General features: G+C 35.3%; 2 protein-coding genes across 2 annotated transcripts in view; one reads left to right on the plus strand and one right to left on the minus strand.

The window, feature by feature from the left end:
* The window catches only part of LOC108974069 (protein abrupt-like), an 86,787-nt gene extending 84,200 nt beyond the window's left edge, over positions 1 to 2,587 (minus strand). The window contains exon 1 of the mRNA XM_018941685.1: positions 1,889 to 2,587. Coding sequence (XP_018797230.1) covers positions 1,889 to 2,480 — 592 coding nt within the window. The 5' untranslated portion in view covers positions 2,481 to 2,587. The remainder of the gene's footprint in view (positions 1 to 1,888) is intronic.
* A 6,803-nt stretch (positions 2,588 to 9,390) lies between these two features.
* The window catches only part of LOC108974068, an 8,682-nt gene continuing 1,414 nt past the window's right edge, over positions 9,391 to 16,658 (plus strand). Inside the window, exon 1 of the mRNA XM_018941684.1 lies at positions 9,391 to 9,412. Within this exon, the coding sequence (XP_018797229.1) occupies positions 9,391 to 9,412 (22 nt within the window). The remainder of the gene's footprint in view (positions 9,413 to 16,658) is intronic.

Here is a 16,658-nt window from a genome sequence, read left to right on the forward strand (position 1 = left end):
AAATAGGGCTGCACTCCTACCTACCTACCTACCTACCATAACAGGATCTAGTCATTTGGAGAACACATTTAGAAGGGATGTAGAAGGGAATAAGGAAACAGTTTCCCACTTTTTCTGTGAATGCCCGCTATAACACAGACATAGTATACTTAAAATTTCGGAGTTCATAATCATCACAGATTTCTTCATTACTGAAACTAAAAAGAAAGTAAGGCATAAAAGCCCCAAAAATAACGTTCACATCCGCATTTCGCATGAAACAGGTTACTAGATTGGAATACTATACTGTTCAAATAATTGGCATCTTATCACATACAATCGGGAAACAAACAAACAAAATTGATTCTAGATAAGTAGTGGGAAGTGGTCATAATTTTGGGCTGCTGAAACTAAAACTGATAGTAAAAATTTCCTAACACGGAGGAATTTTGGGTTGTAGTCAAAGGATGTTGGGGTCAAACTGCTACCATTCACTTAAATGATTTGTTGTGCAGTGTTATCAATAGTTATCCAAAATTAAAAAGATGATCCCTTCAAAATTCAGTATATATTAATATATTAATAAATTAGAATTTTGAGAGCTACTAAGTTTTCTTAATTTACATTAAGAAATTGTGTAACACAGGTATATATATATAATGAATTACCTATATCGGGTTATTGTACTATTGGCAGTAATCAATATCTACGCAAATTAAATTTTTTGTGGTAACGAATTATCATTAGCGAGCCAAAAATAAAGCGGCTAAATCTACACTTCATGCTTAATCCAAAAATTTTGCATTCCTCCGAATTATGTCACAATTTAAGGGATATGACAATAATAAACTGATATGTATTTGCTATTCGTGTTTGTATACTCACCCGTAATCCTCAAACATCTCCTTATTGCAGAACTATTTATAATTGAACCATAAGTTTTACACAGATTTATTTTACATAACACAATATCTAATTTCTGAGTTATGGGCTAAATTAGTTTTCTAATATAATGAATTGAATTTGAAGATAAATATAAGATATATAAGCTTTTCAATAGGGATGATATGATTTCTAAATGTCGGTTCAACCATTTTTACTATATTATGATCTGTAATTTTTTTTATTGTATTCAATTCCATCATGAAAAGATATACGCAAGAACTACGTCTATTAATTGTTCAATTTTATTATCAAAATAATCGTTTTCAGATTGCAACTTTTCGTGAGCTTTTGCCATTTTACAAAACTCTCGATTCTGGTGCGAAGAAAATCCACAACTTGTTCATAAGCAACCGAAACATTCTCCTAAATTGGCAGTTTGGCGTATTTTTTGGAATCATGGGTACTTACTTCTTTCGAAATGAAGCTGAGTGACACCGTTACTATCAATGGAGGTTTAGATCGATGATAACGCACTTTGTTTAGCAGCAATTGGAAGAAGACAATATGGTTCCAACAAGACGGGCATACGTGCCACACAGCATGTGCAGCAATCAAACAAGTATGGCTTCCAAGAAGTTGTGATTTAACACCATTAGACTACTTTTAGTGGGGTTATTTGAAGTTATGTGTTTTAAGTAATAAACCAAACTCTCTTCAAGCTTTAGAAGACAATATGATGATATATTCAGACCTTAATTGTATCCATTATACCCCACACTAAATATAAACATTTTAGTTGTCTTAACAATTAATGTTTTTTTTTTTAAGAAATCATATCACTCTTATTGGAAAAGCCTCTTTTAGAAAAATGTCTGGTGTGAATCGATTCAAATTGCTAAACTAGGTGGCCAACAATAATGAGTTAAAAACATACAATTAATATCATATAATTAAAAATATGTATTTGTAATTAAATAAACGTTATTGACGAAAATAAAAACTTATGGTACAGTATAAGTCTCACATTTCTTATTAAGATCCAGTTCACTAGGCATATGTCCAGCAGAAGAGCGCATTACTTTCATTTTAGCCCACTGATGTGTGTGCTTAATACGCATATGATTCCTAACGGAATTTGGATGGGCAAACCGGCGACCGCATTCGATTACCGGACAAATTGAACTATCTCGTGGATAGTGTCCATCTAAATGTTGCCGAAAATATCTTTGCTCTAGCGGAATTGCGCAGAGAGGACAGGGCAATATGTGAGCGCTACTTGTATGTGCAGTCACCGTTACGTCCCGTAAACTTGTATTTTCACTAATATGAGGAGTTCTTTCCATTAGGTGAGTATCACAAGTATTTTGTTGATTAATCGTTGATTTCTGAAGCTCGTATAGATAGTCATATAAGGGCTGTTGTATTTCAAACTGCTGTAGAATTTCAAACTCCTGTTGTTTTTGTTGTTGAATTCGTGTGTCATTTGATTGTATATCATGTTTACTAACCATCTCTTGAAAATATGTGGGTTGTTTATTTATACAAGCAGTTTTCACCATTAGCGACAAAGCTGCAGATTTTGCTACAAAATTATCTATAGGTAATTTTTTATTCATATTAAATCTATTCTTATATCCGATTGCCTTTTTATCCTCAAATTTTTTATTCCAAAAGCGGTTGCATAAAAATGTAGAGAAACCCTTTTCTCTTAAGTTGCTGGATATTTCACCGGGATGTTCTGTTGTATGAGAGTTATTTACTCTTTCATTAATATTTTTTTATATAAGAATTTAAGGCTATATTTTATTTTGTACATTAAAGCTTTCGCAAAGTGTTAAATTTTAACAAGCAGAGTAATTAGATCATCTCAAATTGAATAATACGTATAAAAAAAATCAACTTAAACTAATCTTAAGTTTCACTAATAAGTAAGTTTATGAAAGTTCATAGAAGAATTATACTAAATGCAAACAAATATATTTTTTCACGAATTTCCTCAAAATTAAGTATTAAAAAGTTCCGATTTTTTTAAATTTTAATTCAAAACCAAAAAAAAAAGATTCTGACAAAAATCATTAGTAATACTGATCGATCAAGATCAGTCTTTTCAAGTCATTTCAAGCAATTTGAAACCTCACTTCACTAAAATCTAAACTACTCAGGAAATATTAGTTTACCACCAGAATTAAAAACAATTTTCACAGATTATAACTGAATATTGAAACCATTAAAAAAAAAACAAGTAAGGAAGGGCTAAGTACGGGTGTCGCCGAACATTTTATACTCTCGCATGATAAAGTGATAATCGAGATTTCAGGCGTGGTTGTGAACCGACTTCACCCATATTTGGTACATGTCATCAGGGTRTTAAGAAAATATTATATACCGAATTTTATTGAAATCGGTGGAGTACTTCCTGAGATATGGTTTTTGGTCCATAAGTGGGCGACGCCACGCCCRTTTTCAATTTTTAAAAAAATCCTGGATGCAGATTCCTTCTGACATTTCTTCCGTACAATTTAGTGTTTCTGCCATTTTTTGTTAGTCAGTTAACACACTTTTAGTGATTTTCAACATAACCTTTGTATGGGAGGTGRGCGTGGTTATTATCCGATTTCTTCCATTTTTGAACTGTATATGGAAATGATTAAAAGAAACGACTCTAGACAGTTTTGTTGATATAGCTGTAGTAGTTTTCGAGATATGTACAAAAAAGTTAGTAGGGGGCGGGGCCACGCCCACTTTYCYAAAAAAAATTACGTGCAAATATGCCCCTCCTTAACGCGATCCTTTGTGCCGAATTTCACTGTAATATCTTTATTCATGGCTTAGTTATGCCACTTTATAAGTTTTCGGTTTTCACCATTTTGTGGGCGTGGCAGTGGGCCGATTTTGCCCATCTTCTAACTTGACCTTCTTATGGAGCCACGAAATACGTGTACCAAGTTTCATCATGATATCTCAATTTTTACTCAAGTTACAGCTTCCACGGACGGACGCACAGACGGACGGACGGACAGACAGACATCCGGATTTCAACGCTACTTGTCACCCTGATCACTTTGGTATATATAACCCTATGTCTAACTCTTTTAGTTTTAGGACTTACAAACAACCGTTATGTGAGCAAAACTATAATACTCTCTTTAACAACTTTGTTGCGAGAGTATAAAAATACAAATTGGATATACGGAAAAATTCCATTTCATCTTATATAACTAGTGTTTTGATGCATTAGTTTACGTAGGATACATAAACGAAATCCAATTATTTGCATAACAGGCGTAGAGTTATATTAGTATAGCCTATGGCTATGGGTAATTTGGGAATTTCAAATGTTCGATATTTTCACAGTAATCGAATTACTAACTCGAAAAAACTATAAATAACCAAAATGAAAATAACTAAGGACGGATTAAAATCGGGCGCTATCCGAACCTTAAATACTCTCACAATTTGCAATTATTCCGTGCCTGCAACAATTTTCCTTTATAAATATTCTACGTGTATATTTCAATAATCGTTATATGATAAAATATTAAATGTGTAAAAATTTTATTTTATACACATACTTGTATTGAATAAATTACTCCCGCCAAATCAACTAATATTTCTGTAAACATTTTCCTCAAGATTTCCGTAATACCTATATAACAAACAATGCGGAAATAGATTATCGTATGAAAACAAAAACATCAATGCAATAAATCAAGCATCAAAGAAAGTATTGGAATAACAATTTGTACTTCTATATATTGTAAATAGTGCTTCACGCTTTGATCTTTGATCCCAATCAGACCTCAAAACTTTGGTTGACTTTTTACCGAAAATATCGGTCAGTCTATGGGATAGTTATGGGAAGTTAGGAAAAATTAAGTTAGGAAGTTAGGTTGTAGACTAAATTGATTTTATAACTATATTTTATTTCCCTACAGCGTAAATTACATTAAAATTATCCTCAAATAAGACAAATCTGACAAATTCAATCGAGCAGGTTATTGTAAATAAATTAAGACAATGTGCAAAACGTTAACCAGAGAATCGGCGTACATTATGCGATATAAAGAGAGCAGGTAGTTCGAAAATCCGCGGTTCAAAAAGAGTGATAGCCGTGACAGGGACTGAGACGAGTAGGACCTTCTGGTGTAGTAAATCCCATGTAAAAGAGCGCAACTTCGATGGTTGGCCGAACATCTAGCCACAATCCGCATCAAAACGAAGTTCTTAAACATATCGTTGATTTTCGCCAAAACGCTCTGACGGAAGAGAAGGTTGATGTGACTAAAGATGTCTTCTAAGAGAGCTCCCCCGCCACGGTTTCCTACTTGGCGACTTTAACGTTAGGGTAGGCAAAGAAGGAGTCTGTGGAACAACAGTCGGTAAATTTAGACTCCATGAGAAAACATATGGATTGAGACTGATCGATTTTTTGCTTGCAATTGCATATTAAGCTCCTGAAGTACAGTTGCAAACGAAACCTTTGGTTTTCGAACAAAGCAAAGAGTGTCGTGTCGCAGTGGAGAGAAAACAGACTGCTTACGTCGCCATACTACAATCGCCTACTGCACGTGCAGATACCGAGAGTTGAAGAGAGAAGCGAGGCAAAGGTCCAAACAAAAAAGAGAGAGAACGAAACGCAGGAGAACTAAGAGCTGGACAAGCTGGTCGACAGGGTTAATGCTCCATAATTTTATGAACAGATACTGCGACTAACAGAAGGTTTCAAGACTCTTTTAAAAACTCTTGTAAAAACACCCAGAGGTGATCTAGTCACTGATTCCCAGATCATACTGAAATGATGCAGGGAACACTGCTGAACACTGGAACCTGCTGAATGGCAGTGAAAGCGTAATACCAGGAGATGGTGAACCCGATTCCCCAATTGATGACGATGGACCTTCTATTGTCCGACCATGAAGAAATTTGAATTACAATTACCCATCTGAGGACGACAAAGCGACCGTTGGAATTTAAGTGTACTCTGTATAATCTAMATAAAGGGAGACCCCAAGCCTCCTCAGAATCGCATGTGTGTAAGATTAAAGCCCACCGTCAACAAGCTGATTGGATCTTATGAGTGTGGCTTTAGACCTGGAAAAATTTTGAAAAGACCCGTGAAAGAAAAATCGACACACACCACCACTTCGTCGGTTTCAGCAACTTTCGACAGCACGAAAAGGAGCTGCCTTTATTCCGCTGTGTCTGAATTTGGTATCCCCGCAAAWCTAATACGGCTGTGTAAACTGACATAGTGTAATACTAAACGCTCCGTCAGGATCAGGATAGATCTCTCCGAGTAGTTCGATAGCAAATGAGGTTTGAGACAATGCATCCCATCCCTGTCGTGCTAATTCTTCGATCTACTGCTGGAAAAATAAGACAAGCTGCACAGCTAAATAGAGAAGATACAAACTTCTATAAGAGTGTACAACTGCTGGMTTACGTTGATGATATCCATATGATTGGTCTCAGCAACCGCGCTTTTAGTTCTGCATTCCCCAGACTGGATAGAGAAGCGAAGCAAATGGGTCTGGTAGTGAACGAAGGCAATGCGTAATATCTCCTGTCATCAAAAAAACTGTAGGCAATTCAGAAATAAAGTCCTCATGCAACGAACAAAGGCCAAATTCTACAAGTCACTCATCATCCCCGTTCTGCTATAAGGTACAGAGGCATGGACGATAACAACACCTGATGAGTCGGCGTTACGAGTTTTCGAGAGAAAGGTTCTGCAGAAGACTTGTGTTAACTTGCGCTTTGGCAATGGTAAATACCGCACTCGATGGAACGATGGGCTGTACGAGGTATACAACGACATCGAATTAAGAGACAGCGGCTATGCTGGCTAGGTCATCTTGACCGAATGTATGAAAACTCCAGTTATAAGGGTATTGGACGCAACATCCACCGGGAGAAGCGGAGAAAGAGGCAGACCTCCACTCTGTTAGAAACACCAGTTGGAGAAGGTCCTGGATACACTTGGAATCTCCATATATGGGTTCTTTAACACATCTTCCCAGGAACTTCTTCAAGTGAAAGTGAAGATGAGTGCACTGAAAACTATAATCTTCCCACTGCAAAGCAGGCTTTATCAAACATAAGTGACGTCATTCTCTACGTATCAGTACATCAACCAACTTTGCTGCTAGAGTTTTTAAAGTTAAAAACGAAATTGGAACAAAATATGGGATTATCAAAATTAAAACAAATTGAAATAGAGCATATTTTTCTAGAACAAAACTTCGTATACATATATATATGTACATACATATTTTAAAATGTGTTACTTTTTATGTTGTGTTTTTTTTGTTTTTGTACTACTTATTGAATAAAATGTACGTTTTTTACTCAGTTTTTAAAATTAAGTTAAAAAAGTGAAAAATACTATTTTCCTTATAAAGTGGACACTCGCAGGAGTCCAGCTTAGACAGGTTTTACTTTAATTCAGACTTCCATTGGAGCAGAATGGAAAGTGAACGAATACCTTCATTCACATATTATATATAATGTTACAAATTACACTTACATACAATACTGACACAGATTTAGTAGAATCACATTTCTTTGGTTTTTTTGATTCGCACAAACTTCCCATTGTGTGAAAGTAGGGTTTCGACAAAATATCGATAGGTGATTCAATTGATGTTTTAGCCTGCATGAAATATTAAGCATGAGAAAACTGTCAGTGTCCCGCTTTTACACATTTGGTATCAGACTATTTTACTCTATTTAACAATAATTCTTGACCGCAATAAGTTGTACACAACAGACATAATACATATCAATAATCAAGAAAAACTCCATTTACCGAGCTCTACTATGAAAATTATTAAACCGACACCTTATTATAGAAAAATTACTCTAATTACAATGAATTTTTATGAAAAAGTAACCGTAGCCATTTCGGGGCAATAATAGCAGCCATCTCACCCGCTATACAGTAATTTGAACCAATTGAAGAGGTCATCGGTGTCACGAACGCCTACTTTGTAGACCTCAGTAAGACGAAGCCTGTGTTAAGAAATAAATCGCCAATTATCCAAAATTTTCGGTTGTCTTAATTAGAATAATCACTTCCGAATTTGCTACATTGTATCATTGGAAAAATATCCAAATTTATTTTTGAGTACATTTTCCATCATTAAGTCAAAATATTTTAGCAAATTTTGGTATTTTCAAGTTCCAGGTTTATTCATAATAATATTGAATATGCTTTTGTTTTCATGATTATTCCATATCTTATATATTGATCAATTATAGTCTCGTTAATATTGAAGGGTTTACATATTATCTTTAAAAGTTGTCACCTTGTTTCGTTTATTAAATTTTCATTCTAACATTTTAGCATTGTGTTTTAAAATATACAGGTAAGTTCGCCAAGAAGAAAGTTTAATTATAATACTAATTTGTTGTGGTATGTATGCACGATATACGGAAAATTTCGCATAGTTTTAGGATGTTTTTAGTTAGTGCCTGTCAAATATTTAATTAATTTAAAAATTTCCAGATAATTTAGCAAATTAAAGTGAGAAGGAGGAGATTGTTACCAACAAAAGCAAAAAAAGTTTCTTGACTGAAAATTATCATAAAAGACGTTCAATTGATAAATTATTAATATTAATTTTATCGTTTCCTCATTTACCATAACAGAAATGATATTATACATATATTTCTTATTTTGTTTCATGTGTTCTGAAATTTATAATTAACAAGTAAGGAAGGGCTAAGTTCGGGTGTCACCGAACATTTTATACTCTCGCATCAAATACCGTATTTGTGTAAAGTTTTATTCCGCTATCATCATTGGTTCCTAATGTATATATTATACAGAGAACGCATCAGATGGAATTCAAAATAGCGTTAATTGGAAGAAGGCGTGGTTGTGAACCGATTTCACCCATATTTCGTACATGTCATCAGGGTGTTAAGAAACTATTATGTACCAAATTTCATTGAAATCGGTTGAGTAGTTCTTCAAATATGGTTTTTGGTCCATAAGTGGGCGACGCCGGTCGGTTTTCGTTTTTCGCCATTTTGTGGTCGTGGCAGTGGGCCGATTTTGCCCATCTTCGAACTTAAACTTCTTATTATGAAGCCAAGAAATACGTGTACCAAGTTTCATCATGATATCTCAATTTTTACTCAAGTTAMAGCKTGCACGGACGGACGGACRGACGGACAGACAGACATCCGGATTTCAACTCTACTCGTCACCCTGATCACTTTGRTATATATAACCCTATATCTGACTCTTTTAGTTTTAGGACTTACAAACAACCGTTATGTGAACAAAATTATAATACTCTCTTTAGCAACTTTGTTGCGAGAGTATAAAAATAAAACATAGACTAGAAATATTGTTTCGATCTTCCCTGGTTTGATATATGGAAGAATGGCCCAATTTCAACTTTTTTTGATGTAAATCATCAAATTTTAAAAACACGGTTTGCTTTTTTTTAGCCTTTCCTTGCCAAATTAAATAAGAAATAACAGTTAGTAATTTTGAGTTTTAATTCAGCATTAATAATGTCAGACGCTTCGTACCGAGGTAAAAGCATTAATTYTAATTGGTGTAAGCGAACATTTTCTACTCGCAAATTCCAAAGTCCAAACATTTTTGAAAATTAGGACATCTCATTAGATTAGTTAGATATATAACACTGGTAAACACTGTTTTTGTCACATGAACTTTGTTATGATTTTCATTTATGTTGGTGCACCTTCATTAAAAATACATAACAGTTTTGTTTCTATCACATCCAGTTTTTTTGTGACAGCTACATTTTCATTTCTGACCTCATATACGTTTCTTTGTTTACATAAYTGCATTTAGTCGACTGTGTAACTATTGTGTTTTCTAAATTACATTTTATTTACATTAGTTAGAACGTAATTATGCCACGAAAGTGTTTGAAAAACCCGGACAACTTTTGTTATGCGTGTGGAGAATTAACTTCTACATCTCAGCGTGGAAATTTCACATCACTAAGTGAACAGTGCTATTTAGACTATTTTGGTATTCCTGTGAGGAAAACACGCTGGGAAAATTTGTGGATTTTTTAAAGTCATTGCACTTTTACTGCTACTACAGCTTATAAGAAATTTTGCTGTTTTATTTGTGAATGGGACAGTAGAGACAGAAAAAGTCACTTTAAGAAAGTGTGGCCCAAGCGTGAATCACTAACTCCAAGCCATAAAAATGTTAAAATTGATCCTCTAGTGAACCCTGATGACATACTTTTACCACCGTTCCACATAAATTTTGACCTGATAAAAAATTTTGTAAAAGCTATGCCTAAAGATGGAGATGGATTTTTATATCTAAAAGAGAAATTCCCTAAACTCAGCGAGGCGAAAATCAAAGAGGGAACATTTGTAGGCTCACAAATACGGCCATTGATGAAGGATAGGAGCTTTGAAAACTGAATGATCAGGAAATACTCGCCTGGAAATGTTTTGTGAATGTTGTTTAAAATTTTCTAGGTAACCATAAAGCGGAAAATTACACAGATATAATAACTGAACTTATGATATCATTTAAAGCTTTGGTGTGTAATATGCCCTTGAAAATACATGAGTGACGAACAAGGTGAGAGGTTCCATCAAGACATTTCCTTAATGGAGAAGCGTTATCAAGGGAAATAGAGTCCAGGAATGCTAGCAGACTAATGTTGGAGACTTAAAAGGGACCTACCGGAAGCCAAATATTCAAAAAAATCATAAGTATCTATTAGATATTAGGAAATGATTCTGTAAGTGTGGCTGAATTTTGTACTTTTTACGAAAATATATGTTTTGATGTCACAAGAAAATATGATATGTACAGTTTTTTATTGATACATTATTATTTGGAATATTCAAAATTTTATATAAATTTGTAATTATTATCTTACTACTGTAAGATATCAACATATTGCTATATATAGCGGTACTAAGACAACCGGTAGTTTGAAAATATTTATATTAGACAAGTGAGAGCTAGTTATAGACCACGTTTTTATCCATGTTTAATATGACGACATATTGTTGCGATGTTGTAATGTCTCATTTGTATTCTCTCCAATTTGCCCAATTATAATACCCGCTGAAGCCTTTCCCTACCAAAATTTTTGTGAAATTAAAGGCTTTTGACGTATTATTATTTAGTTAGTTACTTTAGACTATTTTAACAATTAAGAAACATTTCGTTACACTATTTTAACAAATAAGAAAAATTTCATTCGAGTCTCTAATCATAGTTACAAATGATGGAAAGCAACATGTTGGTAAGAAATAGACTAAATCACCAGGCTTTAGAGTCTACAGCAGTGACGCTCATTTAACAACAACGCAATAAAAATTCAAACACGCGTGTTTGACTGACAATTCTGCTACTGCGAAAAATATCCCACGCACACGAAAGCGGCTGAACACGTACGCTAGGTCAACACAAAGAATCGGCATTTAGTACACTGACAGAAACACCTCGAATTTTTAAAATGTTTTCAAGCGAATGGCAAGAAAATTATTTTTTTATTGAAACTGATGAAGGGGAATTTTCCACTTTCAAATTAATTCAAAATAAGCAAAGAAACACGCTTTCTGACCAACATCTTACCGATCTTCTACGCATTAAGGAGTATAAAGGGGAAATCAATATTGATGATGTATTATCGAAACTAGCCATTTAGTCAACGACTTTATAAATTTTCAAGTATTACACAAAAAGAATTCAAGAAATATTTTGGATGTTTTTTTCCAAATTTGCCAATAATTTTTTTCCCTGAATGTAAAAAAAAACAGTAGAAATTTGTTCAGCGTACATGGGAATCTATAGCAATGTTTGTGCAGCGCAAACATAAAATGTAGTAGTATTGAGGCGTGCCACCACTGGTCTGCAGCCTAGTTAGACGTTAGCATTATCTTTAAAAAATGATGATAGGGACTTTAACCTGTAAATTATCGACATCTTTTTCAAATTACAAATAGCCAATTTAAATACTTTTTTGGTACCGTAGAACATATATTTTTAGCAGATTGTGATTACCATTCAAAACAAATTACGCCTAATTAATGCCAAAAAGAGGGAACTGTATTGCACTATAGTGAATATATGAATATTGAATCATACTTAATTGATTTTACCGTAATGAAGAATGTACATCGTTATATCATTTATAACTGATGATACATTTACTGAACGTCTGGCCTAAGAAAATTGAAATATGTTCAAATAGCCATTAATCGCCCAACGTTCACTGAGTTGCAGTTAAAGGATGATATACAGAAACCAAAGATTGAACCACCGGTGGATTCCAACATAATCCATAGGCTCTCCTCGCTTCTTAACTCTGGTAAAATAACTAACCGTCAAAATGTCGTCTTTTATTTCTTTATGTATACCTGATAAGTAGGGATGAACACGGCCACAACTACACGACTCTTACAAAATCACATTTTGCGAAGCGATTCAGCTGATGAATGTTATATTATTTCAGGATGAGTAACAATGGAATTATAGTTGGAAAATATATTAATTATGGACCGTTCGTACCAACTCGTTTAGTCAACTGTTGATTGCAGACTGACTTGACTGTTGTTTTACACTCTTCGTTTGTGCTTGTTAGTGACGATATGAGTCTAATCAAAAAGGAATAATTTAACATTTTTTAACATTCTTATAACTTTTAAAATAATATACGCGATGTAAATTACTTTTCTAGTGGTATCCAAGAGCGTTATCTTTCTTGGGTTAATCCAATTTTCAGTTTGGGATAGTATTCGAAAAAGTGGCGAACCGTCAAGATAGCTAAACCCATCTTATCTGGGCAAAGCCGTCTTCTTGCAGACGAATAAGTCTTCAAGCTTTCTTTCCAAAATCCTACGATCAAAGAATTCAACTCTACAATTTCAATTTCGTGCGAAACTTTGGATATAGAGCAAGTAAATATATATATAAAATATATTAAAACAATATCACCCTGTTGTTGTCTCTATATGCCATCCTAATGTTTACTATACTACTACTACGGTCGGTAAATTCAGCCTCCACGAGGAAACATCCCCGAATGGGTTGAGGTTAATCGACTTCGTAGTACTAGATTCCAACATAATAAAATTCGTTGTTATAAACGGAAGACACGTCTCCAGCGGGCTGCTGAGAGCAGAAGAGGGAAGTGAGAGCATAGCATACTAAAATTATAGGGGGAGAACTTTTTCAACCTACTGAAGGGTAGTGAAAGCATAATGTCACGTGAAAGCGAGCTCGATTCAATAACGATGATTGCCAACCTTGAAGAAGTTCGGATGGCAATTACCCGCCTGAAGAACAACATCGCCGGGGGGCGCTGATGGATTGCCGGCAGAGCTATTCAAACACGGCGACGAAAAACTGATAAAGAGAATGCATCAGCTTTTTTGTAGAATATGGTCGGAAGCTAGCATGCCCGACAAAAAGGGCCTCACAAAAAGCCTCCTCAATATCGCGTGTAAGGTTTTGACGAGTGTCCTTTGAAAAGATTAGAACCCACCGTCGTCAAATTGTTTGGACCTTATCAGTGGGACTTTAGGTCTTGGAAAATCAACGAATGACCATCGAATAGCATTCAAAGCTGAAATTTCGGCAATTTTCTTCCTTTGTTGCATTCATCAAGATGTGTTATCAGAGAAAACACAATTTCTTTTTTTCTATATTTTATTTTTACATTTTGTCCCCTTGCCCGAGAGGTTGTATTTCTGCCGTTGGGTTTAGTGGCACCAATTTTACAATACATTACAATTTCAATATTTATTAAATGAACTGTGGCTTGCAGCATTACCAATAAACAAAATAATTTTTCTATTYAAAATACTTTTTTGTGAGCCCATTGCGCAATAAAGTTTTTTACTTTGGTGGAAATATGGCCTTTTATGTTTGTGTTACCGATTAGTATGTTTCTGATTTGCGCAATGAGGTAGGATTTTTTGGATGCATTTAAGAGAGCTGAGACTGTATACTTGCTATCAGTACATATTAACGTTTTTATATTAGAGTTTTGTACTAGGAGAAGCGCATTATAGATGGCTGCTGCTCTGCGGTGTTTGCTAAACAGTAAAGGCAGATGCCCAGCTTTTAACGTATTTTCAAAGTTATCCGCACGGGGATCGACTGATTTAAGGGGTCGCTGCTTACAATGTCATGAACTTAAGCTAACTTCTAGCAGAGTCATTACATTGTAGGCAGCCAGCTTTTAGCGAAGGCTGACGTACTTTCCCAATAATCCAGTTATGTTGGAATGCTGTATAAGCATCTTCAGAAGTAGGTGAATGGATAATACGAAGGCCATTACTAATAACACAGTACAACAGCAAATCTGGGTGGTGAGAAATTCCAAGTCAAGGAGATGGTACTAAGTCAGTATAGTAAAACCCTCAAAGGGTTTGGCGTTCGTATGTGTCAGTTTTTTTATGACCTTTTAAATTTTTTCCTTTTTTCTCATGGTTTTCTATCTACTAAATGGTCCAGATATACGAAAACTGAGAACAAGTGACGCATTCAACAATATTTTGATTGATATATACTGAATGCATGGCAGGCAATCAAAGAAGTAATAGAAGGCTTGTTGGGAAAGCATCGTTCTAACAACTATGATGTTTCTATTTTTTTTTTTTTTTTTGTTATTGCCGAAATGTTACAACTAAGCGAAGAAACATAAAAAAAAAACTGACACATGCGAATGCCAAACCCTTTACGGGTTTTACTATACTGACCTAGTACCATCACCCTGCCTTGGAATTTCTCACCGCCCAGAAAATAATCCCAAACATGTTCCACAGCGTAAGGTACCTGGCGGGAAGTACGAAATGCTAGGGGTAACAGAACTGTGAAAGCACACCTAAGCGTCCTCGAAAAAGAGGATGTACAAARATGTAGCCATGAAGGTAGACGTCAAACACGCGGGCGACAAAGCGACAACGTCTAAGACAGCCCGCTGGGACAAATGTCACAAGCCCGATGGAAAATAGTGGAAGTGAAGTTATTGGAAGTCCTATTTTCAATAATGGACACCGAGCCGAGCGCACCCATGCCGTCATTTGATGAAGCAGGATAGCTTAGAGTTTTCAAAATCTTTAAAATCAAAGACGACCCGATGCTAACATGAGTAAGGGAAGCGGTCAGAACGTGGTCGTTGGGCTGAAAGAACGGTAGTGCTTCACCAGGGCTAAGCTAGCAGAAAATGAGGACTGTTGGAGTGATTATAAAAATCTTCTAAGAAATTATAAAAAGTTAGTGCGCAGGACCACGCAAGAATCCTGGAAAACTTTTTGTAGTAGTTTTGAAAAGACCAACGAAATGGCGAGACTTAGAAAACTATTCTATCTTAACGGATAATAAAATAGARTCCGTTTTTTCGATTGCTCCAATGTTACGGAATGCACTCTGTCTATCCTTCTCATGGCTAAAAGCAATTTTTAAGGAATGAATGAAGTTCAGCTGTATACCACACTCATGGCAAGTAAAAACAACCCAAGTAACTCATAAGAGTTTAGGCTATAAGCTTAACTTCCTTTCTGCTGAAAGCACTAGAGAAGATCTTGGACGCGCACATTAGGGCGGCAACACCTCCTGGAAGCTTGTTCAAGGCGCACCATGCATATACGAAGGGCAGATCAAATACTCTCCATACACTGCTATTTAATATCGACAGACGTCTTGAATTTAAGAAATACGCTCTTGGAATATTCCTTTACATTTATTGAGCGCTCAACAATATCTCTATCGAATCTGTTCTGAGCAGTATCTGGTCAATATTGGTTGCTCCTCCTATACATCTCTGGATCAGGGGCCTTTTGACACCTAGAAGGATAAGAGCAGAATAGAACGAGACTAGAATGACCAAGAAAGTGTGTAGAGGTACTTCTCAAGGTTGAATGCTATCTATTGACATTAGTGTTGAATAAACTACGAAGGAATTTGGAAGGCAATTTGTTTAGGGTATTTCCAAGGAAATTTCGTGACGGGATTGAAAAAATTAATTGTAAAAAAAAAACACCCTAATGTACATACATATATGCAAGTAGTCAGATTTTTTTTTTAAGTCTAATATATATTTCGGTGAGGAATTTGCGCCAAAAATTAAAGTTTAAAGAAGAAATCGTCACCGGAATTTTAGTTGGAAAAGAACTTCGTCGCGAAAAGTTGAACTCAATCGCCAATTTGGTTTACACGTTTTATAAAGATATATTAATTAAAATGGCAAATCTTCCGGGGGATGCTCCTCATTCCCGTTAAGAGTGGAGGCGTTCCAGAAGTGGGTGGAAAATTTGCGGATCCCATCAACGCGGAATTTACCCACTCGCAATAGATTTACTTGCATTTAGCACATCGAACAAAGTGCAGTGGCTGTGAAAAGTTGAAAACGCATGATGTATCCACCCTCCTGCTTGGTTAAATGTGTGCAAACACATCGAAAACGTCTTCGATAAGCTTAATTAAAAATAATTTGCACATGGAGGCACATGGGAATCCGGGGCCAGCGCGATATTTTTTYCCCTAGTATAGGTTGAGAGCTACAACCAACTGTCATCGGCTCGTCTCATACTAAGCTCAGTTTCTATATAGCACTCGAGCTGTGAACACGTGTTATAACCACTCTGCGACAACAAAAGGAAATTCGACACTCCGAAAGTTTTTTTTCAACTCTGTGTACAGTTGATTTTTTTCACGTTTTCCAATAAATTCATCCAGGTAAATATGTTTATAATATTAGTTGAGCCTTTAGCCTTCGACACACAAAAGAAATTTTGCACGAATTTACATTGTGTTCATTATCCAC

This window comes from Bactrocera latifrons, unplaced genomic scaffold, assembly GCF_001853355.1.
Source record: "Bactrocera latifrons isolate USDA-ARS-PBARC rearing strain unplaced genomic scaffold, ASM185335v1 scaffold_520, whole genome shotgun sequence".
Classification (NCBI taxonomy): Eukaryota; Metazoa; Arthropoda; class Insecta; order Diptera; family Tephritidae; genus Bactrocera; species Bactrocera latifrons.